General features: G+C 41.8%; 1 protein-coding gene across 2 annotated transcripts; it reads right to left on the reverse strand.

Moving 5' to 3' along the window:
• On the reverse strand, window positions 1-26606 carry EGLN3 (egl-9 family hypoxia inducible factor 3). 2 transcript variants are annotated; one of them, XR_012415702.1, is made up of 5 exons: window positions 25723-26606; window positions 6634-6753; window positions 4569-4705; window positions 2171-2244; window positions 1-1051 (listed from the first exon to the last, which is right to left on the reverse strand). XR_012415702.1 is itself a non-coding variant. In XM_045396275.2 (5 exons), exons 1-5 carry the CDS (start codon window positions 26277-26279, stop codon window positions 1020-1022), a joined length of 720 nt encoding a protein of 239 aa, XP_045252210.1. In that variant the 5' UTR covers window positions 26280-26606; the 3' UTR covers window positions 1-1019. The 2 variants fall into 2 exon arrangements, 1 of the variants encoding a protein (XP_045252210.1); XM_045396275.2 differs by having other exon boundaries at window positions 25923-26606.
• Between the last annotated feature and the right edge of the window lie 225 nt (window positions 26607-26831).

Here is a 26831-nt window from a genome sequence, read left to right on the forward strand (position 1 = left end):
TAGCTTTGAGATTTTTTTTATTTCCATTTCCTTTTTTAAAATACAGCACCCTGTTTTTTATTGTGTTAAAGGGTGAGCTCATTAAAAAGGAAAACTGAAAAAAAAAAACAAAACAGGAACACCCACATTTCCAACTCCACCTCCCCTCTCAAATTGTTCAAGATGCACACATGTTTATTGTATATCAGTAGACCTAGCTCTTTCCACAGTTATCAGAGGTTAACACAAAACTACCAGGGAGATATTTTTCCTTTGATTTAAATTCAAATTCCATTCCAACAAAGCAACCAAAACAACTAATATCTAGTTTTTTAGTTTTTCTAAGAACTGAAAATGGAGAAAAAATTGTGTTGCCATCTTTATTCAGAAAGTCATTATTTTCAGCAAAATGGGGCTGAGGCAGAAAATCCAGGTTGCACGACTGGGAAAAAAGGAGTGTCTGCCCCATGGGACACTTATAAATTGTTCACTCTGACAGCAGCCCTTTCTAGAGGTATTAATGTCATTAGGTTGTGATAATTCTCCAGAAAGCCCAACAGCCCTGGATTAAGAACATCTGGAAATTGTTCAGATGACACAGATTTCTGTTTCCTGCTGTTAAGACTTCCATGATGCCTCTCTGTGGCATCTACCCCCTCCATTTTTTTCTTTACAAACTTCCTCCTTTCAAATCAGGAAGTATACATAAAGTGCAAGTAAGGTTCATTCCCTCGCTATGCTCCTAGGCTCTTCTCTTGACAGTCAGTATTACCGAATCTATCAGTTCAACCGCTGGCCGAGTAGAAGTCTGCAGGAATTTCTGGAGTTAGCAAATGAGTTCATCTGGCAAAGAATATCTGAAGATCAACAGTCTTGGCAAGAAAACATGAAGTACCACACACAAGACAGGGATGTGAAGGATGCAAGAAGTAGCAGGGAGATTGTTGTCACTGAAGAGGCCATCTTTGGATCTCAAAGAATTTAAGAGAATTCAGGAACCATTACTAAAATGAACAAGGCCAGCGGATTTCAGAGCACGGTCAGTCTTCAGTGAGGGCAGATTCAGTTTTCCCTGGGTTGGGGATAGAAAGGAGAATAAAGAGGGTATGGAGTCAGCTCTGATGAGTTTTATGTCACAGATGTCACCAAAAAGCCTCCAGTAAACACTTCCCATCTTATATAAGCCCCCTAATAGAGCTCTGCAAAAGGATCCTCTCTTGACTTTGCAATGGGATCTTTCCCATATGCCTCACAGATTGTGAAGGAACTTTGGGTTTACATCCAGCATTGGCCTCTTGGGCTAATGTGTTGAGCATAAGTTGTATGAAATGTGGCCTCACTCACATATCAGAGTTAAGCAGTGGAGGCCATCTGGAAGAGAAAACAAACAGATATCCTGGGTGCAATTTGGAGACCACTTTGGTATTTGAGAGGTATACAGTCCAAATGGGCTATGGGCTAGGCAATATTATATATGTGTCCTTACCGCAGGATCTCTTAGAGCCTTAATTTAATATGCTAGTGAGCACTGTGACTCTTTAAGACAGGCATACAGTATGCAACATTTCCCACATTTCTGGGACCAGGAATTTACCAACTTGGCAGGATTTGTGTTTTAATGCAACATATTTTGGGAAATGCTGCCTTCTAATACTGGTTGGATGGGATAGGAATAGTTATATGAGTTTATATAGTTATATGAGTTATATGGGATAGGAATATGTTATATTAGGAATAGTTATATGAGCTATATGGGATAGGAATATGTTATATTCAGTTTATATTACATGAGCCCTGCTGTTATACTGAGAGTCACAGTCTCACCCAATATAATAAATTTTGCCATCATAACTGGGTTCCATTACATTTCCTTTGCAATATGCCAAAAATCATGGGCAAAATTTAATGTTACATTTGACTGGTTAACACTAATAAGAAAAAGTTAACTATTTCCCATCTATCATAAACCATCATACATTCAGTGGGCATTCTCAGGGGAAGCCCCTTGCATTGTTTCTGATTTTTCTAAGAGCCCTGAGGCCAAGGTTTCAGGATAAAACCCATCAAGATGTCATTATATATAAAGTTAGGCTGTAACAGATTGAACAGAGCATGTTTAAAAATATATAAAATTGAATAAAAGTCAAGGATTAACTTGATCAAAAGTCACAGAAAATTATCAAATACATACTAGTTAAATTCCTGAATTTCTTTTTGGCTTCTGCCCTTTCTTCAGCATCAAAGTACCAGACAGTCATAGCATATCTGTGAAAGATAAGCAGATATAAGGAAAGAGGTTTAATACTACTACTAAAAACACAAATGTCCTATAAATCTCACATTAAAACTTTTAAAGTTTTCCATATTATTGTAAGTCTACTCTAATTTTTTTTATTTCTTTATTTTATTTATTTATTTTTTTTGAGATGGAGCCTCGCTCTGTCGCCCATGCTGGAGTGCAGTGGCGCAATCTTGGCTCACTCCAAGCTCTGCCTCCCAGGTTCTCCTGCCTCAGCCTCCCGAGTAGCTGGGACTACAAGCGGCCACCACCATGCCTGGCTAATTTTTTATATTTTTAGTAGAGACGGGGTTTCACCATGTTAGCCAGGATGGTCTTGATCTCCTAACCTTGTGATCCACCTGCCTCGGCCTCCCAAAGTGCTGGGATTACGGGCATGAGCCGTTGCGTCCAGCCAATTTTTTTTATTTTTTTATTTTTTTATTTTTTTTGAGATGGAGTCTTACTCTGTTGCCAGGCAGAGGCACGATCTCAGCTCACTGCAACCTCCGCTTCCCAGGTTCAAGCGATTCTCCTACCTCAGCCTCCCAAGTAGCTGGGACTACAGGTGCATGCTACAACATCCAGCTAATTTTTGTATTTTTAGTAGAGATGGAGTTTCACCATGTTGACCAGGATGGTCTCGATCTCTTGACCTGCCCGCCTCGGCCTGCCAAAGTGCTGGAATTACATGTGTGATCCACTGTGCCCGGCCTGTCTACCCTGATTTTAATTTAAAATTAACTTCTCTGGTTTTAATTCTATTTCAGTGTAATAAAATGCATAAGGAATTCCAGGTATGTGCCAGAAATTTTCTTGGGCATTAGGAATTCAAATGACCCTGTGATCAGATCTTCCTCTGTGATCTCAGGCTCAAAGTAGGGGAGACAGGTGATTTTGCAATAATGTAACAGGTAAACATGGTCTCTACAGAAAGGACTAGAAGGGAGTCATTCTGCTAAAGACTGGGAGACCCAAGTTGGTAGCGAGAACATAGAGGAGAGATGACATTTGAGTGAAGCTTTGAAAAACGACTTATGTAAATCACAGTATGTTTAAAACTCTTGGCTTGCTTTCTTTAGTTTTGGACATTGAGGCAAAATTGCAATTGAATAATAATAATGCCCCAGAGCTTTCTACTGCATCCCCCCACTAATTTGCTTTATCCCATTCATTGGATAGACTATAATGGGAACCATTTCATACTTGGTTTTTTTAAAAGTTTCATTTTGTAATGATTGTTAGCTACTGAAATTTCTACAGCACTTGAGTCTTTTTCAAGGGCTTCTCATCAAATTTGCTAATGTTTTCCCTGTAAGGCCAGTCATCATGATACTGGGGAATAACCAAAGGCTTCTGCCACAAACAACAGGGTTTAGTCACATACCCCATAAAACACAAAAGCTGACTTCAGTGGTAGAATTCGTTCCCTGCTCATCTAGAAGACATTCCAATGTGGCAGTTAATATGTAACTGGGTTTAGGGCTAAGCTGTGTGATTTCGGGAGGACACATGTGATCTTAATTTAATTAGGCTTGTCAGGGTTTAATCATCATCCTATCAAAACTCTCTCCTCCTGCCCCTGAATGCTAGTCTCAGTATAAGCTGCACTCCGTAGCCCTCCAATGCTGCCTGGTTTATTGCTTTAGACACAGACAAAGGTAAATAAGAAGCACAATTGAGAATGAAGATTTTTATCAAGATTGTCTAAATTGGTCCTAAACAATACTAAGGTGCTCAGCTACTCTGAGAATCTTCATGTGCACATAAAGAAAAGATTAATAAAACATTCAACTGTTGGACCATGGATACAGCAAGCCCAAGCCAATTTCAAACCAAGGAATAGACAAAAAGAGAAAGTCAAAACAAATTACTCTTTCTTTTCTCAAGGTTCTTTCTCTGCTTGCAACTAGTGGCTTGTAAACTCATCCAAAGTAACCAGACAGAATTCCTGATATGTGACAGCCAACATTCTCTAGGCATAGTTCAACAGTAGGTTTTTTTAAAAAGGGAAAGAGAGGTAAGAGAAAGGAGGAACGGAGAGAAGAGAAAAATACTCTTGAGAAATTGGAATCCAATATGCTCACCTAATAGAAAACAACTTGTTAATAGTACTTTCAAACTGAGGTTAGCTTTGGTATGCTAAAGAATGCAAAGCTTCCCCTTTAATTTTTGTAGACTCCAAACAAGTTCGCTATCAGCTATGGGGTGTGATCAATCCCCCACATGCACAGGACACGTTTAGAGAGTTCCCTGGAACTAGGGTTTATACAACGAACTCCGGAAGAGGAATCATGGCTCCGGCTATTACCTGGTTGCGTAAGAAGGCTGCACTTCGTGTGGGTTCCTGCGATCTGACCAGAAGAACAGGAGTCTGTCAAAAATGGGCTCCACATCTGCTATGAATGATTTCCCCTCTGGAAATATCCGCAGGATCCCACCATGTAGCTTAAAGACACAAAGAAGGGGGATTACTTCTTACCTCTCATGTAGTTTATCGACAACCATATTTCAGCCCCATTTAGAAACATGCCATCTGCTAACCACCACTCCAAATGCATGGTACCCCAGATTTTTACTTCAACCTCATACTTTGTACAAATTTTTTTTTTTTTTTTGAGATGGAGTTTCACTCTTGTTGCCCAGGCTGGAGTGCAATGGCATGATCTCGTTTCACTGCAACATCCACCTCCCTGGTTCAAGCAATTCTCTTGCCTCAGCCTCCTGAGTAGCTGGGATTACAGGCATGTGCCACTATGCCCAGCTAATTCTGTATTTTTAGTAGAGATGGGGTTTCCCCCATGTTGGTCAGGCTGGTCTCGAACCCCCGACCTCAGGTCATCCACCCACCTGGGCCTCCTGAAGTGCTGGGATTATAGGCATGAGCCACCACGCCTGGCCACTTTGTACCAAATTTTATACCAAACTTGGCTAGAGATACCTCCTTATTCACCTTAAACCAAAAAAAGCATTCCCACCACCCCCCCCAGTCATAAAGCCCATGGACGTAAAATAGAGTACTATTAGATTGAATCATACAGATTTGCTAATATTTGAGTGTTTTTGACTTTAAAAAAAATACCCAGCAATTTCACATGGTTCCATCTAACCATTAACAACTTTCTAAGAAAATCATCACATGTAACTTCCCCTTCAATTAGAATTTACTGCTCTTCTGAACTCCCTTAACTCCTATCTGACCTCGTTAGTTGGAAGTTACATGCTCTTTTTTTTGAACTCTCAGACCACCTAATCTGCACCTTTTATGACATATATCACTGTTTTCCTTGAATTACTTTTTCTTTTACACGTCAACCTATTTCATCCTACTAGAATAACATTATTCAGTGTAGAGTTCAGGCCTCACACATCAATGTTTCTTCATAATACAATGACTGACACTAGCAGGAACTCAAATATTTGTTGAATGATTGCAGACCTTCCAATTTGTCATTACCAATCTGATAACTTTATTCTCTTGTCTCTATTAGCACTTCTCAAGATTTTAAAGACGACCTAATGGATGTACCCCAGTCATGTTACCAATGTATTCCAGAGATGTTACCAAACAGGGAGAAGAGATAGGCCTTTTCACTGATTCGATGGTTTCCCAAGTTTCGTTTTTCTGACTTTGGATAAAATATTATTGCTTTACGACAGCCAGTATTTGCCTAATGAACAGGAAATGGAGATGCAGAAGGTTCAAAAGCCAAATAAGCTTGAAAAGTTATCTGACTTCCCAGACTCCTAAATCATTCTTAACTTTCGGAAAGCATACAGAGTCCACACAAATGTCTGTGAGCATGGAACCAGGCTTCATATCTCCATCTATCTATAAGTTCTATAATACAAAAATAAGCCACAAAGCCTTTGGCATTCACAAACCATAGTAAGCCATGGCAAGCAGCGATCAATGAGACATATCACCCTGAGGGAGAGGACTGTGTGGGAAATCTCTCTTGGGGATGGTTTTATATCCTACAGTTCTATTTTTGTGGAACTTTCCCAATGCTGCTTCTGGGAGGGAAAAGTGTACATCTTATTCTGCATTGAGAGTCAGAGCAACTCTGATTTAAACTGAAAAAAATTAATCATTAATTCTAATATCAAATTACCTTCTCTTCATCAACCACCCTTCTCAGAGGTAGGGTTAATAATCACCCTACCTATCCCCCTTCAAATTAACTTCATTATTTTCTTCTTAACAACTTTAGTACTAATTCCACTGTCGCAGGAGGTTATGAAGTGGAAATAGAAATGTTTCATCAGTGGGAGATAGGGCAACTATGAACCCAATATAAACTCTCCTCTAAGTTATCTGAATCATTTTCCTATAGTTTTTAACCCCACACTCTACTCCCATTATTCAAGAGTACCTTGGCATCCCAATTCTTGTTCAGATAGTAGATGCAGGTGATGCAGCGACCATCACCGTTGGGGTTGTCCACATGGCGAACATAACCTGTTCCATTTCCCGGATAGCAAGCCACCATTGCCTATGGAGAAATCCCAAGAAAGCTGGTTAACAAAGCTGAGACAGACAATCTTCTCCTCCCACTGGTGAGCAGATAAGTAACACAGTCTCCTTGGGTGCTATGTGACATTTACAGGTAGTTGCTGGCTTCTTAATTTCATGTATGGTACATAAATTTGGACCCTTCTGTGCATAAGAGTAATGGCCAGGTCATACTATGGCTCTGTCCAGTAGAAAGTAGTTCAACAATATTCCCAAAGTTCTAGAACATTTTACACAGTCTTTCTTAAAGTAACCTAACTACATGCCCTATTTGCATAACCTATTTGGATGCCCTGCCTTTCTTCAATACTCGTTTTTAGAAAAGCAGTTTCTAGTTTCCCATGCTAGACCTACAAAATCAGAGTCACTAGGTGTGGAGCTTAAGGATTATGACTGTTTAGCAAGTGCCCCTGAATCACTCACACTGTTTCAGAACAATGGCTAAAGGTACTTGCATACACAAAGTGACAGAACCAATCACCAAAGGAGGAAAAGGTCAGGCTTACTCAATAAAATGCTTAGGATAGAAGGAACAGAGGAAGATCAATAGGAAGCCACGCCCTAACTTGTTAACAAAGACAATACAGGGAGATTCCTTTCAGGAAAAAAGCCATGCATGTATCTTAATATGTGTTTCTTAATGCATGTCTTCTTCCTAATAATTATCAAATCAGGTGATAATCTGAAGCTCTCTTTGTCTAACTGCTACCTGTATCAATCAGGTGGAGGAATAAAGTAGAAAGCCATACCAAAAATCCTACTGAAAATTACTATTAGAGAAAACAAACCTCTAATTGTTCCATGGGAAAAACTGTAACAGAGAGTGGGGAGAGGGAAGAAGGCAAAGTACAGAAAGCCAGTTCTTTTCTTCACAGGATACTGCCATGTTTTAACAATATTTTTTATAGGGATGCAGTAGGTGCAAGGAAAATATTGGAACCAACAACATAAGATGAGAACAGGGAATTTTTTTCCTATTCTACTCACTGATGTATTCTTAGCACCTAGGACAGTGCCTGACATATAGAAGGTATCCATCTAAAATGTGATAAATAAATCAATGAACTAGTGAATGGCTCTTTCTCTAAAGAGTAAATTCACGTTTTACCAAGATCAATAGCTATTTCTGTCATTTTAAAAGACCTATCTTCAAACATACATGTAAGGATCCAGTCCATAGATTTCCTGATAAATGGCAGCATTGCTTCATCGGTAAAATGACCATTTGAGTACAGCCCCAAGCTAATGGGCTAGTGGTTCAATGAATCAACTTGAACGTGGCTGCCGAGTCACTCTCAATAGTAGCATGAAACTACTGCTCCTATGACATGGAACTAGGCATCACACACCTTGCATACTAGATCGTGCATACCAGATCGACAATAAGGCTGAATAGTAACTTGACTTCACAACAATTTTAAATCTTAAATCACCATCTCCCTCAAACTCCATATCCTCATGCAGCAAACAATCCCCATATCCTGCCTTTGAACATGAAAATGTCAATGCAATGTCATCCTTAGAGCTCAAGTTAGGCTGTTAGCTTGAGCATCTTTCAGAAGGTGAAACTGTGAGGCAACATCAGCAATAAAGGTTTAACAAATGAAGGTACCACTAAGCAAAGCATGGCTTGAGGAAGGGTGATTGGTAGCAAACAGAATTGAAGGGCCTAGCAAGAGAAGAAGAGATAAATAAAGTCACCTATAATGACTACAGAATTACCCACCCCTGGAAGCAGCTATTAGGATTATAAGAGCCACCACAGAGCCAATAATGAAAGTCGCTTAAGCCACAAACAATTACAGGCTGGATTCACTATTATCTCACGCTCCCCCCACTGAGTGTGTCTGAAAAGAAAAAGTACGACATCAATGCTATAATCTTATATGCTGAAACAGCTCTTCTCTAAGGAAAAGGTCAGTGGTCTGGATGCCTACCATAGTTCACTCTGCAACTAACTGTGATCCCAGGCTGTCTCTTTCCTATAAAGAGGGGATTGGGTTACACATCTGTCAAAGGCCCAAGAAGATCTAAGACTTGATCTAAGCATCAACCCTTGAAAAAGCAACATCGTTCTTCAGGTCATTAAGGAGTGTTTCTCTGCCTCAGAACTCAGCTCAGATTAAAATATTGGGGAAAAAAAAAAAAAAGATGGATACAAACTCACAAAAGTACACCCTCTACTAAATGCTGCATCTATAAAACACACAGAGACAAACAGCCAATTCCAGAGGACTTACTATTAGGACAAAACCCCTACATGTCAGCAAAGTATCTGTCTGCTTAAGAGGGAGGAACAGAGATAATTTTTCTGGCCAGAGTGAATATTCACCCTCTCTCCTGGTTCCAGAAACCACATGCATCAAGTTGGAAACAATGGAAGGAAATCATTTCAAGCATCAGTGGGCCAGTTGAGGCTACATTCGGCCAATTTTATCAGTGTGTTTTCTGGATGAGTGCCATAGGAGATGGGTCTTTGCTTGGGCACATTCCCAACTATTTGCTCGTCTTTGACAGGGTCTAAAACCATGAGGCTAAGGATGCACCAAGAAGCAAGCCTGACTTCAATAACTAGCCATTCACTTCTGTGCCAATTTGTGCACGGGGCAGTAACAAACTCCGGAAGCAGATCCGTCCAACTGAGTTGCTATCTAAACCTCATCAAGCCGGGGAAGGGATTTAGTGTTTAACAGAAGAGAAGTCTTCAATGCTGTATTGTTAAAAGAACGGGCCAGAACAATTTAATGATCATATAACAAACATGCCAAGCAATAAACTGACACATGTCAAGAGGATGCCTACTTTAGTACAGGCTTTTTTATTTTCTAAAACTTCCTGACTAGATTAATATTTGAAATTTACAGAAGTTTAACACTTTAGTGTCATCTCCAGCAGCCAATACAGTATAGTCCTATAGTTCTATTCTTGGATATGCTGCTAAATCCACGTGTCCCCCTACACATTTACCGTTCCGTCCACTGACATTATACAGTGTACCCACCCCACCTCCCACCATCCCCATTCCCAGAGGCCTCCCCTTAGCTCTGTAGCAATAAGAAATGAGTGGAGAGGTGAATCAGGCAGGCCCAGGCTGGCTCTAGACCAGAATATGTGCTCTAGACACGTATGCAGCCATGTCCAGACAAGAAATGTGTATGTATTCTTTGAATATATACACAGATATATAGAACCATAACAGTCAAAACCCAGTATAAAAATGTGGTCCCCAAATGCCACAGGTGGAAAAGAAAACTGGTTCTGGTAAGAGTTACCAGTAAGCTGACTTCATTAAAAACAAAACAAAACAAACAAACAAACAAAAAACACCTATCTCATCAAGTCCAAAGGTAAAGTTGAAAAATAAAAGTCCAGGATTTCCATTCCAATGCCTAAACAGAATGCTCCTGAATGCCATCAACCGCAGCTTGACTGCATATAAAAGCCACTTCAAAAACTCAGCATCAATGACCTCCACCATCCACTCAGCAATGCCGATCATTTTTTCAGACCCACAGGTGAGAAGGGGGTACACCCACCCTGCGGTTAGACTTACCACTTCTCTACTAATAGTTACAACATGTATTTTCATAGAAATGTATTTTAAATTGCTCATGATGTGAGACAGATTCGCTAGTATGACTCAATCTTGAACAAGTTATAATAAAGTGGCATTTTATACAAAATTTAACCTACCAAATTAAAGTATTAATTACATCTCATTTTATTTGCAAAATTTGCAATAAATGAAAATCCATTGTTTAAGATTTGTTGAGAATAGCATGATTTCAAAACTATGTGGTTAAAAAAAAAAAAACAAACTATGTGGTTGAAGGAGCCTTAAACTAGTATTCTGATCTGCCGACAAATACTAGATCCCCTCTAGCTGCCAAGCAGAAATACCAGCCAACCTCTGTGAGGATTCATTTCGAAGTAAGCAGGGTCTCGAGCAAAGCGTACTTTAAATAAAATGCAACCTAAGTACGGGAAAATCTGCATTTAACTTATTTACACCTTGGTTTGTTCATCTGTGAAATGGGTTTATGAAGACTCAAGGAGATAATCCACGCAAAATGCTTAGTGCATGGCCTGGCACACAAAGTGCTTAATAAATGTTAGCTATTTTTAAAGATGATGTGTTATGTTTGTCTTCCCCTCAACTGAAGCTGTAGAATGTCTCTTCTTCAGAGATCCAATTCTACTTAAGTGTTTTGTAGTTTTGAATCCAGGACTGGCAAACTAAAATAGCTTTTGATGTTTGCCAGTAACAAATGATTGAAGCCAATCAGGTCTACATGAGTCAGAACTCTGGAGTGTGTGTTATGCCACCTACACTGAGGGGACTTGCTGTTACTTTCAAAGAGCGCAAATCTTCCAATTTTATGAGAGTAGCAGGTGATCAGATTTTTATGTAAACTCTCCTGAATGTTGTTGATCCCAACTTTTTAATCAGGGCTATAAATACATATATATAAAATATATACACATATATAAATACATATACATATACATATATATATATATCAGGCTATATTTTGAGATCACTGTGTGAGGCCTTCCAAGAAGTGAAGCTACTTGGAGACAGCTGCTGAGTGGGCACCTTCCCCATCTGTCTCCACCAGACTCAAACACATCCTGTCCAAAGACAATGCCTCATCCTTAATGCCATCCACATTCCAATTGCATCCTCATATCTCGCTCCATCAAGTCCTTCCCCCATGTCCACCCAGTACAGAGCAACAGAGACCCAGGATCCTTCCCTTCTTCACCATAAGGTACGACGACACAGACAACTAGATGTGTAAAGAGTTGGGGGCTGGGCGCAGTAATCCCTGCACTTTGGGAGGCCAAGGTGTGTGGATCACAATGTCAGGAGTTCAAGACCAGCCTGACCAACATGGTGAAACCCTGTCTCTACTAAAAATACAAAAATTAGCCGGGCATGGTGGGGCGCACCTGTAATCCCAGCTACTCAGGAGGCTGAGGCAGGAGAATCACTTGGACCTGGGAGGCGGAGGTTGCAGTGAGCCGAGATCGCACCACTGCACTCCTGCCTGGGTGACAGAGCGAGACTCTGTCTCAAAAAATATAAATAAGTAAATAAATAAATAAGAGTTGGGAAGAAATACATGAGACCATGCACCTTCTTTTGCTTGGTAAAACAGCCAAGCAACTCATCACAATGTAGAATGCGATAGCTGAGGTTTCTGGCCAGAAATGGGTCTCATTTATATTCGGGTGAAACAGCCTAGGTGACAAACTTGCCAATGTTTTTAGTCAGCTGTGGGTAGAGGAGCTAAAGGCTGCACTTCCAGGGCTATTTTTCTGGGGGGTTTATGTTCAGCACATATTTTAACACACACCTTGACTGCAGCCAGTGAGCAGGGCAGCCCCATGATCACATACTTTAGGTCCTGCCTTCATCAAGGCACCCTGCTGCAGTAGGGGCCCCATTTGGTAATTCATCTGAGGGAGAAGAAAGGGGATTAGTAACTGGAACAAAGGCACTATATGTGCTAGTGACAGCTCTAAAACTGAAATTCTCCTATTTAAAAAGAAAGAAAAACCGAAAAACCCTTTAGGTATTCAAACTGCTATATGCAGGCATACTGGAGGAAAGGCTGGAGTGAGAAAAAAAAACCTGGAAGAGACATGCTCTTTACAAGTTTTATTAAAAAAAAAAAAAAATCTAAAGACAAATTAAGCCAAAATGTCCAATTCCATTATTTTCCACTTGGCTCTGACAAGCAGTAAGAGAAAAGAACTCAAAAAATTATTTGCCACTTAAATCTGGAGGACATGAAGAGCAAACTGGAATTACTACTTTAGCCTTCTATCATCTCCCTTGTCCAGGGATATGTGATCTTCAAGGACATTTTGTGGGATCTACTCTTGTCAAATAAATTAAATTCCTACAGAACAATGTTCGCAGGGCCTCTTTACAAGACGATGGCAACTATGCAAAGCTTTCTCCAAGTTTTAAGAAAATGTCACTGACACAAAGTTCACATTTGCTGCCAGTTGGATTTATCCTTTATACAGAATTGGACAAAAAAGGTCTCAATGTGATGATGAAGCAGTGCTAACTAGTAAGTATTAAAAGTGCTTTAGAATTTTTATGCATTCAAACTTCACCTAGACAGGCATGAAGAAAATAGTTGTAGCTAACGTGAGCTCTTAGAAAGGTAGGAAATTTTGTGTAAACTGTCATCAGTTATCTTGGCATCTTGCTGGTTATCTTTGTTGTTGGTTAAGAGCAAGCCTAGCTATTCTATTTCCTGACTTCCAGTGCCTCTAGTTACAGACTGATTTAACGAAATGAGGGGGAAAGAGAAAATACACTTTTGGTGGGCCATAACACAAGCCATGTCCAGCCACCATGTGCACCTTCCCAAAGCTTCACCATCTCACCAGACTATTTGGAAGATTCAGAATACCAGACAAATCCCTGTCAGGTAGGTAATCCTTTCAATATACCCCAAATTATTCATGAAAATATTTTTTACTACTCTATTTCCACAATGCAGACTACTTCTGCCTTCCTCATTTGTCCTAAATCCACACTAAAAATAATTCCTCTCGCAGAACCTACTTACCCAGAACACTACACATGACCTCCCTCCCAATGTAGAACAACAGTCATCATACACCTACACCTGAATTTTCTAATACTGTAGAAACTTCAGAACTTCTGAAAATAAAAAATAAGAAGTAATAACCGACTCTTGGTTGCTTTAGTGAAGTGGGTCTGCCCACGCCCTCCTGGTCAGGTGAGAGCACCGTGCCTGAATAGCAGACAATTTACCATCTTCACTTTAAAACCTGTCCTCAGATGAACTTGGTCCTAGCTTCAGGATCATTAACTACCCAGAGACTGGAAGCATCCATCTAGTTCTCCTGGGTCAGTGATGATCGTTCTACCAGGCACAATAGCCCTTTGAGATTCTTACACTAAAAGGATGTAAGAAATATGCATGCACACATAGAAGTCTGCACAAAAGTCCAGGGGGTTCAAAGGCCTCTAAAGTTGAACTGTGCTGGATCAAGATTCTATTCCAGGAGATCTCGCACTTCATGCACGACCTTCTGAGTGAATCACCCTCCCCCAATGAGCCACTGAAAGGCTCAGAGACCAGGAATTTAAGAGACTATTGTCATTCCTTTCTGCATTGTGGTTAATTCTTCTCCTTGGAGGGGATTCAGCCAGAGCCCATGCAATTAGGCACAGTAAACAGGCCCGGCGACATCGCCATATTAATACAGGGTGTTTGGGTTTGGGCAGGCCGCCCTTCCCGTGGAGGACTGGCTCTAAGCCAGCAGGGTGATGGCTGAGTGACAGGGCTACGTGCGCTGCGTGAGGGTGGCAGCCAGCCCACACCCGAGCACACCGCCAGGCAGCCTAAGCTGGGAACGGACATTGGGAACCATCCCCCTCCCCCATCGCTACCCCAGTCACCAGAGAAATGTTTTCAACCAGGCTTCCTCACAATTATAAAATCAGCAAAGGTCAGTCCAGCCCAGGGATAAGGACATCGAGACGCATTTAACCATTTCCTTTCTGATGCCTTTCCCCAAATATTAACAGCTGCTGTTTCCTGGGAATTCATGTAGCCGGGTGGCATTTTGCACATACCTTGTTTAATTTCCTGGTTACTGGGAAGGTGAGCAGCAGTGTGTGCCCTGAGTCACACCGCTCACAAGTCCTTGGTTGAAGTCATTAACCCTAGAAGTTACCCTATGGACCTAGAAGTTATCACAGGTTATTTCTTTAGAGAAACATAATATTCAACTTCCTTTGATATGAGAAAACAGCCTTATCAGAACAATAAAACATCACCTATGGCTCTCTAAAGGCTTTGAGCTTAACAGAGACAAGGAATACTTGTGACTGCAGGCCCATCAGAGAATGGAGTATTTGAAATTTTCATCTGAACTTAATCCTAAAATACTTAAAGAATCCATAACTCAAAATAATTGGTAAGACAAGACTTTATTAATGGATAATGTACCAAAAAATGAAGTTACCAATCAAAACATCATGAAAAATGCCTTGAAACAATCATCTTAAAACAGGAGAAACCTACATATGCATTTCGGCACTTGGAAAAACAGATCTGCTGAATGAAAAAAATGACACACAGCAAGTCAGCGTAGATTAGAACTCATGAAATTCAGTGGCTATATTTATTTACTAAACAAACATTTGTATAGAGTTTACTATGTGCCCGACACTGTTCTGTGTGCTTCACAGATCGGACCCTCCTTCACACTTCCTAACAACTGCAGGAGGTAGGAACATTATCTCCATTTTACAGATGAGGAAATGGAGGCACAGACAGCTTGGGTAAGTTGCCTTTTTGAACCCAGTCGGTCTGGCTGAAGAGTGCGAGGTCTTAAGTCATGCTTTACCAACTCAGTTTATCTAATGTCTAACATTGGCAAATTCACCCCCACCTCATTTTTGAGGGAACTAAGATCTTTGGTTCTACTTGAAATATTTGACTCCATCTACCTCATCCTTGCCTATCACCCTTCCGGAGTGACAGAAAAATCACAAAATACAAAAAATTGCAAGAATATTTTTTAAAAGAGTATGCTTGGTATTCAGTCTGTAAACTCAAAGGTCCAAAGGGGAAATTTTAACAAAGGCAAGAGGCCAAGAAAATTGACACTTGTACAAGTTGTCTTGTCTTTGCTTTGGTTATTCCCAGTGCAGGTCAACCTCAAGCCCACCAAAAACTCTCTGTAGCCCCTGCAGGGCCCACATGGGTCTCAAATGCAGTTGTCTTGCCAAAGGCCAGACATTCACCTCCGTTCACCATAACAGGAGGGAATTGGTTCCAAAATTTGCTTCAATTCTAGTTCTGGAAAATTAAATATATTGGTACAAATAATAGGCTATAAATGTGTGTGTTTCAACACGTAGATTTTTCTCAAAGATTTCCCAAGTGAACTAAAAATCTGTTTTTTGGTTTTTTAGTTTTAGCAATAAATAATCTAAAGTCTGATCAACTGACGTCTGACTTTCTTGTTAACAAGGAAACTGTAGGAAGATACGCCACCGTCCCTATCTAATCTCTTCTTAATGCATTAACTTTACTCAATGGTTCTCAAACTTTAGCATGTATGAGATCAGCTGGAGAACGTGTGAATTTCCAACTCAGGAGGTTTGGGGAGAAGCTGAAGCATTTGACTTTGCTGCATGTTTCCAGATAATGGTGATGCTTCTTATCCAGGGACCACAGAGAACAACGGCCGTATATGGCAAAGTCAAGAGTTTTTGTGCAGCGCCTCACCCTAAATGATAAAGGTAAAGAGGAATTAGTCAACTGCACTAATTAATTTGGGGAGCTGAAAGTGGGTGGGTAGAACAGTAATGAGGAGAATGACTCTGGCAGTTTCTGGCACCAGCTTTGCAGTGTCATTCCTGAAGCTGGCAGGAAACTTTCCAATTGTAACTTTCTAGCATTGCTGTTTTGTGTGGGCCTCTGCCTCTGAGGATTACTGTCATATCAGCGCTGGGGTTGAATGTTGGTGCGAGTCTACTCTCTCCAGGAATCAAATAAGAGGCACTGAAAGCAACTATTTTCCTTCTCAAATGGAAATGTCATCTCAATTTTAATGCCTTATAATCCTAGAGGTAGACATACAGTATTATTGTGCCTATGTCATAGATGATGAAAATGGGCTCAGAGAACTGACTTGCCCAAGACCATAGGAAGACGAAATAAAATCTGAAGTGTCCATCCTAGTGTCAAGTGGTAGGTGCTGACCAAATTTAAGTTCAAAAATGAAAACAAATATCTAACTCAACCATAAAGAAGTAGAAATGGAAGACCATGAAACTTGCCAGGGGCTGAGCTAGGACCAGAACCTGGGGCCCTAAGCCTCATGGCCCTGGCATCTCTGAGCCAGACCTGTAGGTATGAGCTGCCAGGATCCAGGTGTGACTCAGGTATTTCTAGGGTGAAGCCTAGGATTTCGAAATGGAGGGAAAAAAAACTTAACAAAGCTAAGGTCCTCCTTTGAGATGGTCTCACATAACATGTCACTCTAATAAAATATTTAAATACTTAGGCATCAAATTAGAGACCGAGCTGCAGCCACCCATCTTCCCCCATCATTTCCCCCCACCCCCCAAAAAAAATTCTAGCTTTTTTTTTAACACTCAAATATCCATCAAAATCAAAGTTCCTTTTGAAGATGAAATTAAGCCAACAAGCACCTATGAAGTATAAGGGACTGTTCTAGGCACTAAAAGTAGATACAAAGCGTAACAGTCTCTGCATTCAAGGAATTTCTGAGCACACGGTGGGCAGCATAAACAGCCCAACAAACCCAGGAACTGGGCAGCCTGGATTGAGCCACCAGAGTTCTGGGGAGCAGAAGGGAAGACTTCAGGGAACAGGTACTAGAAGGCGGTAGAGATGGATTTTTGATGAGTGGGAGACAATGGGGAAGCTCATTATGCCTGGCAAGTTAGTTTCTGGCATTTCAGGGACTGGGAGGAAAGGAAGGCAGTGGTGGGAAAGTAAGTGTAGAAAGGTCAGATGTGGTCAGATATAGAGGGCTGTCAACACTGGCTAAGTTTATAGTCTTTACAGTGCTGTACAGTAGATAATGAAGAAAGAACATGATTGGATTTTTGGATTATTTTGTTTTAAGCACGGAGACTGCATGATTAGAATTGGGTTTGGGACTACTACACTCTAGCTAAAGTACATAAAATGGATTACAGGGAGAACAAGAACCAATGGCAAGTGATTTATGGTTACAGCAAGTTACTTTTTAAAAAATTCCCCACTCAAGGATTTTTCTACTAAGAAAGGGATGAAAATTTAGTTTAAAAAAAAAGACAACTTGAGGTTCTGTAGTGAACCTAAAAAGCAAAACTAAACAAAACAAGCACAATAGGCCCTTCACGAGCAATACTGTATGTTCTTGCCTGAGTCTTCAATATTTTGTGTTTAAAAGGGGTTTTGTTGGCCTGGCCTGGTGGCTCACCCCTGTAGTTTCAGCACTTTGGGAGGCCTGGGCAACATGGCAAAACCCCATCTCTATAAAAATAAGTAAAAGGGGTTTTATTTATTCCACTCCAGTCATTCAATTTAACCTGCAAAACAATATGAACATTAAAGAAGTCATTTTCCTTCCCAAAAAAAGGACTCATCAGTCATGTGGGTGGCATTGAGATTTCTGAATGATGGTCCCTTAGGTATGACCAGATAGATGAGTAGAAATGAGAGGGAAGCTAGAGTGAGGGCATGGGCTGAATCTTTGTTCTCAGTGTCCGGAGAACACACAGCAAGCTCCTTAAGATGTACAAACTGTCCCAAACAGTATATCCTTACAGCTTCCAAGCAATGCTCAAATGCAATTATCCTGACAACTTCAAAACAACTTCAGGTTCTCATATTAGAATAAAAAAGAGATGTTACTGGCACCTGGAATTGAGTTTTTCATTTTGTCTTCTTCCCACTGACAAAGAATTGAGGTTACTATCATATTATTTGATTCTTTGTATTCTGGAATTATTTTTGTATAGCAACAGTAAGTATTTTGGCCTCATTTTGGAAAGAAAAAATAATGTTTAATATGAGATAGGCACATGTACTCCAGAACTTGAGAATCATTGTACCTTCTAAAGAATCAAAAATTAGCTTGATCTAATAAGGCGGTATTGACACTGTACTGAACATGGAGAACACTAAGTAACAAGGTACCAAATGAATCCAATACAAGATCTGAAAGCCTGCATTATACACCAGCAAACCCAGGGCCTGTAAGGCTGGGATTGTGTTGGGACCGGGGCAGGAAAACATGTAGTCACTACAGACTCACCAAAAACAGGGACAGAAACTCACTCACAAATCAATATCGAAACAAGATGCAAAATTAAAGCAAGTGTCATACTGGTTTAAGATGGAAATAATCGAGAGAAAGGGGGTACAAATTCTATGTATAATTAACCAAGACAACTAATCTTGCTTGGCAAACAGACACATAGCACTGAATCTGAGCCAAATCAACGGCTCCTGGCAATCTGCCAAAGCTGAACTCCTTAGTCTGGCATCATAAAATGATTTGTCTGTTGTATTTACAATTCCAGTGCCTCTGGATTCAGCTACCCGCTGGGCACCCCTGGCAGATGCCCAGCAAAATACATCTGAACTATCATTACTGTCAGAACATGTGCATTTGACAAACACTAGAGAAAAGCGACACCCGTTTCTTAGAGCAATATTAGTTAACAGCTACAAAGTGCTGCTACCAAGGAATTGTCGAGTCTGTTGCCGCAATAATTAACAAAAAATTAATAACCTTCTCCATAATGGTAACCTGCAAGCTACTCCTTGGTCTTCAGTGGGCACAGATCAAAATGTAATTTAATTTACCTACGGCTGCAAAGTTGGGTCAAAAGCAGAGGCCTTGCCAAACCAAACGTGGCCCGCAGGTGAGCAACCTTCCCAGCTTTATCCTGGAATACACAAGATGCTGGGGGTGCTTAAACTCTGCTCATCAGAGGTTGGGTAGAACTGCACCCTGACCTTTAAGCTTCCTCAGAGAAGTCTTTCACACATGGTGTGTTCTTGGGATAGGGTCATAAAATGGAGGGCTGTTTGTTACTTATGAAGTTACAAGTTTTTCCAGCCAGATTCAGGAATCAGGAAAAATTTTACCAGTTTTGCTTGAGCTGAAGCAGAAAGGTTAGAAAGGGAAATAATTCATGATACTCCAAAGCCTAATGCAGAGACAGGCTTGCATAAACTCCACCTAAGGGTGTTTATCGATTTGCAGTCAGAATTATATTTAAAATTCCCAAATAAAATGGTGATGCCACTGAATTAACCTACTGACCCTGGGCCCAGTCTATCTGACTCATGGACCAACCCCAGCCAGTGTAGCCCCTTCTCTATTTTTTTTAATTATTATTATTTTTTTTTTTTTTTTTTTTGAGACAGTCTCGCTCTGTCACAGAGGCTGGAGTGCAGTGGTGCAATCTTGGCTCACTGCAAGCTCCACCTCCCGGGTTCAAGCACTTCTCCTGCCTCAGTCTCCTGAGTAGCTGAGATTACAGGCACAAACCACCATGCCTGGCTAGTTTTTGTATTTTTAGTAGAAATGGGGTTTCACCATGTTGGTCAGGCTGGTCTGGAACTCCTGACCTTGTGATCTGCCCGCCTTGACCTCCCAAAGTGCTGGGATTACAGGCATGAGCCACCACACCGGGCCACCCCTTCTCTATTAAAGTACCTTTTACCCATCCCTTCCCAAGGACCTGCTCGAGATATCATCTCTCCAAATATGAAAACAACTGCTGAATGACTGAGACATTGGATAGATGTGATTTCTAATATCTCTCTAGCCCTAAAAACCCATATTATTAACATCTTGTATAGTTTTGATCACTTGTTCTGGTTGCTTCATTTTAAGTTAACAGAGAAATTGGAGAAAACCCAAAGAAAAACAATGACTAATGAGTGTAAACGTGCACTTTCTAACCAGAAAAAGAGAAAGAGTTGGTGACAACCACTGCACCCTACACTCAACTCTCAGCTTAGTTCTTCAGGTAGTTTTATAATCACTCGGCACCTCCCTTCCCCCATCCACGGACAGGTCTCCCGCAGTGCACAGCACTGAGTCATCTGGGAATGAATTAAATCGATATCCCTGATTATCCACTTCACTGAAGCAGATAAGGTTATAGTGAAGTGGCCAGTGGCCCAAAATTGAGCAAAAGAAATTACAAATTAAACACACACACCCCCCTGCCTTCTTTGTTTCCAATTGTCATTCACAAAGTAGACAAAAAACCCCATGAAAACTTGCCCATTGGAGAGACTTGTTTCACTGTCACTGGGGCTGTATTCTGTAAATTACTGTGGAGTAATTTCCTTCCTCCAGGAGCTAAGTTATTTTTAATACAAAAGCTTTTATAGGAATCCCTTACATCCTTACAGAAAGATGATCCAGAGCTTCAAACTCAACACTCCTTCTCCCCAAAATACCTTATTCACAGATAGATTTTTAAGATTCTAATTGCAGAGATACCATTTATGGTATCCATCTCTCCAACTCTGTGCTTTAAAAACTCTAACTCTCATGGGCCCTGGCAACCATCTTTGTGACACATGGTTTCCACATGCCTCCCACCGTGCCTGACTACGGCTGATAGGTCCCTTGAGCCAAGGTGAGACAATCAGACTTGCTCCCAGGCAATGAAAATAGGGATTCGGGAATGTTACTCAAGTCTCTGCTCATCTGGAACTAAAGGCTGAGGTGGCCATTGTGGGGCAGCCATCTTGAGCCCATGTGCATGGGAGGTCAGCAAAAGCTGGATTGAAAAGAGAGGAAGAAATGAAGAACAAAAGCAGGGAAGCAAAGATGGAGGTCATGAGGCTCCTGAGAAAAGAACACACCAGCTGTCCTGGATGTTAAGGACTTTCTGGTTCCTAGTTCATACCTCTAAGCTTGTGAGAACCCTGGCTGCATTTCTTGCACTTGGGTCCTGAGAGATCACTTCATAGTACAGTATCTCATTTTTCCCTTAAAGTAGCTTGCAACCATAATAAGCTCCATTAAATAATGTATATTCCTGACCTCACATGAGAAGGGTGGGCCAAAAATGTTATTGCTCAACAGCAAGGAATAAACACACCACCTTGCAACACATCTTCTTTTATTCATAAATGTTTTGCTGTTTCATCATTCCTCTTTATTGTTTCCAGGGGAGGACCAATCTGTCTGTTCACAATGCAGTCCTTACAATGTCATCTTCCAGAGCTAGTCTGGTCAGGAATCCTACAAACAAACCCTATTAATAAATGTTTTCCTAAAAATAACAGTAGGGGCAGGGCGCGGTGGCTCACACCTGTAATCCCAGCATGTTGGGAGGCACCAAGGCAGGCGGATCACCTGAGGTCGGGAGTTAGAGAACAGCCTGACCAACATGGTGAAACCCCATCTCTACTAAAAATACAAAATTAGCCGGGCGTAGTGGTACACGCCTGTAATCCCAGCTACTCAGGAGGCTGAGGCAGGAGAATCACTTGAACCTGGGAGGCGGAGGTTACGGTGGGCCAAGATTGCACCATTGGACTCCAACATGTGCAACAGGAGCAAAACTCTGTCTCAAAAAATAAATAAAAATAACAGTAGGAAAACATCAGCACAGTACTCCATTTTCTCTTCAGATGTACTCAACTGACCCACTTCAATGTTTGAGGGTTTTCTTAAGCCTGAGAATTAGTCAAGTGTGAATGAGATGATCCTACAATTCGAAGTATACGAAAGTATAAATTCGTTCATCATTGCACCATCACCCTGCACAGTACCCCACACAGGGTGAACACTCCATAAACATTTGCTGAATAAATGAAAAGTCAGAAGTAGGAGAGAATAAAAGGAAAGAACACAGCCTCTGGATTTAGACAAATCTAGGTTAGGATCCCAAAATTCCCCTCTGGAGACTTAAAACACTGATGAAGGCTCAGAATGCTGCTAAAAATTTCATATACATCATCTTATTGAATGCTTCTTCCCCCAGCAGCTTTAAGGCATTATTTCCCCTCATTTTACACCTGGTGTAAACCAAGCAACTTGCCTAAAGCCACAAGGTTAGTAACACTGAGCCTAAGCTGGTAGCCCCCACTTAAACTGTTTCTTACCACTGACTTTGAAACTTTGGGCAACGTATTTAATCACTCAATGTGTTTAAGACTGTGTTTCTGAAGATTAAGCAAGATAGCATCTGTAAAGTGCTTAGCACAGTGCCAGACAATACAAACTGCTCAATAAAAGGTAGTTCTTATTATTAGTGTCACTAACTAGTGAGCCTACAGTGAACTGTTTGAAGCAGAAGGACTTTTGGTTCTAAAAATTATACATTCTCTGGAAAACAGCCATTTTTCAAGACCTAGGCAGCCAAAGAAAAAGGAGCAAAATATGACCAATATTTATCTTGGATATGGTCTAAAATCTCCAAAAGGGAGTAGCAGATAAATCCATTGCTAGCCTGAAAGCAATGATCATGCGTGAAGTTAGGGGGCGCCATACTGCTGTACATTACAGCAACCACTTCCCAAGGGGTCTTCAACACCCTTGGAATTTTCTCCAGCAAAGACGAGGTACATAAATTCTGACCATTAACCACTTTCTTGGCAGGAAGCGGAACCATCTAATATTTCTTTCTATATTCTTCCACAATTTCAATTTTAGGTCCAGTGCGTCTTTCTGTTTTACTCCCAATGCCTTTGCTATTGCTTCATTGAGATAAAGGACAATATTATATTATCCAATGACCTTTCAAAGTCCAGCAAAGAACCAAAAAAAAAAAAAAAAAACCCAAATTTAGGTAAGTGTATGAATAAGCAAAACCTCAAGAAATTTTAAGTAGCTAAAAAACAATTGTTCTAAAATAAATGTACATATTGGCAATTGTTGAAATTGGGTGATGGGGGCTTATTAGCCTCTTATATTTATGTGTGTTTGAAAATAACCTTAATTAAAAGTTAAAAATAAAGTTAAGGACCAAGCACAGTGGCTCACACCTGTAATCCCAGAACTTTGGGAGGCTGAGGCGGGCAGATCATGAGGTCAAGAGATCGAGACCAGCCTGACCAACATGGTGAAACCCCATCTCTACTAAAAATACAAAAACTAGCTGGGTGTGGTGGCCTTCCTGTAGTCGCAGCTATGCGGGAGGCTGAGGCAGGAGAATCGCTTGAACCCAGAGGGCGGAGGTTGCGGTGAGCCGAGATCACGCCACTGCACAACATCCTTGGGACAGAGCAAGACTCTGTCTCAAAAAATAATAATAATAAATAAATTTAAAACTTTAGTTTTTCTTGAAAACATGTGTGAAGGATGCACCAGTAAACTGGGTCTCTGTCACTGCTCTGGAAAGCAGCACAAAATAAGGAGCTCAGTTGAGGGATAAAAAGTGAGTGAAGAAAAAGAAGGAATAAATTAAGGTGAAACCAAAATAAATCATGTAGAAACGGAAAGTGTTTCTATGATGACTTTAATAATGAACTTCAAACAAGAAACCCAAGACCACAAGACATCACTAAGGAGACTTCTGTATACAAGCAAAGCACACTTAAAAAACATTTAGCTACACTAATTGCTCAAGCCTGGTTTGCATTTGGTTCTAATTGGCCAGGGAATATTCCAATCGAAAGGTGATTTATCTAAAGGGCAGGGAGTTTTGTGACAAACCAGCCAAAGTAAACCTAGAAATCTGGGGGTGGGACAGGATAAATTTTTTCAACTCATGATCACCTTCTGACAGGGTCACCTGAAAAGTTTTTCATTCCACCCAAAAGATAACCTAAAATTGATGAATCATATCTACAAGATCTTTCCCTTACCCTTACACAGTGTTTTTCATTCCACTTGAGTTAAATTCTAGTCTGAACTCCTATCCCTATCCATTAAGTCAAAGCTAAATAAAAATATTTAACTTTCAATGTCAGTGGCCTCTTTCTATACCAATTAATTCTGATGTCCCTCAGAGCAAATTCAGCTCCTAGAATGGTGAAGAAAAATTCCTAACACCTGAGTTTACAAGAGACATTCAAAAACCCTATAAGAAGCCCTCTGCTCTTCAGGTAAAACTACCAGCACCTCAGCAACACTGAAGCTGACCCTTCCCCTCCCCCCCAACCCCACCACAGAAGACAGCAAGGTCATTTAATGCAAAAACCAAACTAGTCAAAGACAAATGACTAGTCCACCACCAACACAATGGAAGAAGAGTGAAGAAACACTTTAACATCAATCTTCTACAGAGTTCCGCTAACATAATTTTTTTCCCCAAAGTAAAATTTAGAAAGCAGGATCTTCTAAGATTTACTTTACTTGGGTGCACTAATAACGATGCTTTCAGATACTCTATTCATGGCCTCTTGGCTTGGAAGTTGTACAACAAACTATGACTCCCCACTGCACTCATCCATCTCCACCCTTCACTCCCACACGTTTCCAATTCTCACCACTTAGCCTTTATTCAGAGTGTTCCTCTCCGTGTACTAGAGAAAGGAGAGAACAATGGTCTGTTTTGAGACAGGATCAGTCTTGAGACTGATTTGAGAAATACTATATTTATTGTCAAAGAGTGGTACATAGGTGTCAGAGAGTGGTACCTCTCATGCCATGGTATACTCTGCTTCGCTGTTTCAGTAAAAGTTTTCCATAGTTCTGAATGTCCCTTGACCACACCGTAAGACAAGCGCAAGTCACTCAGAATTGCCACTGGAAAACTGGCTCAACTATCATTTGAGGAAAGGCTGAGAAAGCCTATCCCAAAGTAATGTACATGCACCAACATCGCGGTACCTACATGTTCCCGTTTTCCTGCCAATCTACCTGTGTTTCCAAGATAAATTACCACCCAGGGAGTCACTTCCTGCTATGTGAACAAAAACACTGTTTCTTTCCGGAGGTGCTTGACTACTCTCTCGTGAGCACTTAACTGGTTGTTTTGAGTGGACTTTGTTGTCAATTGATAGTTAGGAAAAGGAAGGTGGTGGTGTAGGGCTAAGCACCAGGAGAGAATTTTCGGTCAAGAAGATGGTCTAACAATGTGCTGGGTCCCAGAGGGCAGAAGCAGCATTCAGGAGTAGAGTTTTACCCTTTCACACCTGCCCAACTCCACAAACCAACTGCCACATGGCAAAATCACAACTGCCTCCAGAATTCTGAGTGCTTTTGTAGAAATCTCTTCTGACCACAATGAAGGGCAGTATTAGGTGGCCTTAAAGTAGGTATTTAAGATCATAAGGACACGTGTGTCTCAGATGATACACAGTGTTTCTAATACCCTTTCCCTCCTTTGGATCTTTGAGAACCTCTTGTCTTAAAAGCGGACCAAAGCCACAGCTTGTCTGGCTTTTGTCACCCACAAGAGCCAATATTTCAAAGTCAACAGAAGGTCATCATCATGATTCACCTGAGCCCCTTAACGTGGACTTTCGCTCAGAGGAGCTGGGGCGAGGGGTGGGGTGAAGCAGCAAGTAGAGAGAAACCAGGCTGACTTCTTGGTTAAAAAACAAAGTTCGCTTGCAGCCCTGGGAAGGCGACAGACAACGGACTCCGAGTGCCTCCCGTCCCCGCGGGGGCAGCTGCGGCAGGGCGCCGAGCGCGTCCTACCTTAGACCTCTCCTTGACGTAGTAGTTGCCCAGCCGGCTCCCGCAGTAAAGGACCAGCCTGTCGATGAGGGACAAGAGGAAGCTGATGGCCTCGCAGCCCTCCTCGTTGCCCCCGATCCACGTGATCTGGTCTCCCCGCAGGTGTCGCTTGGAGACGCCGGCGCGCGGCCCCGCCAGCTGGCCGTCCCGCAGGGCCCCGGTGCAGTGCAGCTGCTTGACGCGCTCCAGGACGCAGTCGCCCACCACCTCGCCCAGGAAGTTGTCCAGGTAGCAGAAGCCCACCTCGTGCAGACAGGGCACGATGTACTCCAGGGCAATTTTCTCCAGGTCCAGCCTCATGATGTGTCCCAGGGGCATCTCGCCCGCAGAATCGAGGTCCGGGATCCCCAGCGTGCAACCAGACAGGGAACGATCTACACGAGCGCGAAGCCGAGGCACGGGGAGAGTGGCCCAGGGTTCAGAAACCTGCGGCTGCCACGGTCCCCGAGCCGCTGCAGCGCCGGGGACAAGGGAAAGTTGCTCGCAACTCTCAGAAGAAGGGATCCGCGTTCGGGAACCAGCGGGAGTGGTGCGGGGCTCCACGACCTGTTTCCGGACTGGCCCGGCGAGCAGCGCGGCGCCAGGAGTCGGAGGGCGCCTTTTGGAGATAGGAAGCCACCACTGCCGCGACTGCGGCCAGACTCCGGGAGACGCTGAGGTCCGGCCCTTAAGCCGGCCGAGTCCGCGCGTCACGGGCCCCGCCCCGGGACCGCCTCCCAGACCGCCCCTTCCCCCGCCCCTCGGCCCGTCACCCCCGCCTGCTCTGCCCCTCCGCGAAGGATCCCAAAGAGACCGGCGCCAACCTTAGTTGTTTGTGACCAGGGGAGCGGCTGGAGAACAGACTGAATTTTTAGAATGCGCTGGATTTGC

This window comes from Macaca fascicularis, chromosome 7, assembly GCF_037993035.2.
Source record: "Macaca fascicularis isolate 582-1 chromosome 7, T2T-MFA8v1.1".
Taxonomy (NCBI): domain Eukaryota; kingdom Metazoa; phylum Chordata; class Mammalia; order Primates; family Cercopithecidae; genus Macaca; species Macaca fascicularis.

Bases quoted from the DNA above. Each gene is read 5' to 3' on its own strand.
- EGLN3 (XM_045396275.2), bottom strand. From the start codon at position 26,279: ATGCCCCTGGGACACATCATGAGGCTGGACCTGGAGAAAATTGCCCTG. The intron at 6,754-25,922 runs GTAGGACGCGCT...ATTTCTCCATAG, and splicing joins ACGTCAAGGAGAGGTCTAAG to GCAATGGTGGCTTGCTATCC. The intron at 2,245-4,568 runs GTAATAGCCGGA...TATCTTTCACAG, and splicing joins CAGCCTTCTTACGCAACCAG to ATATGCTATGACTGTCTGGT.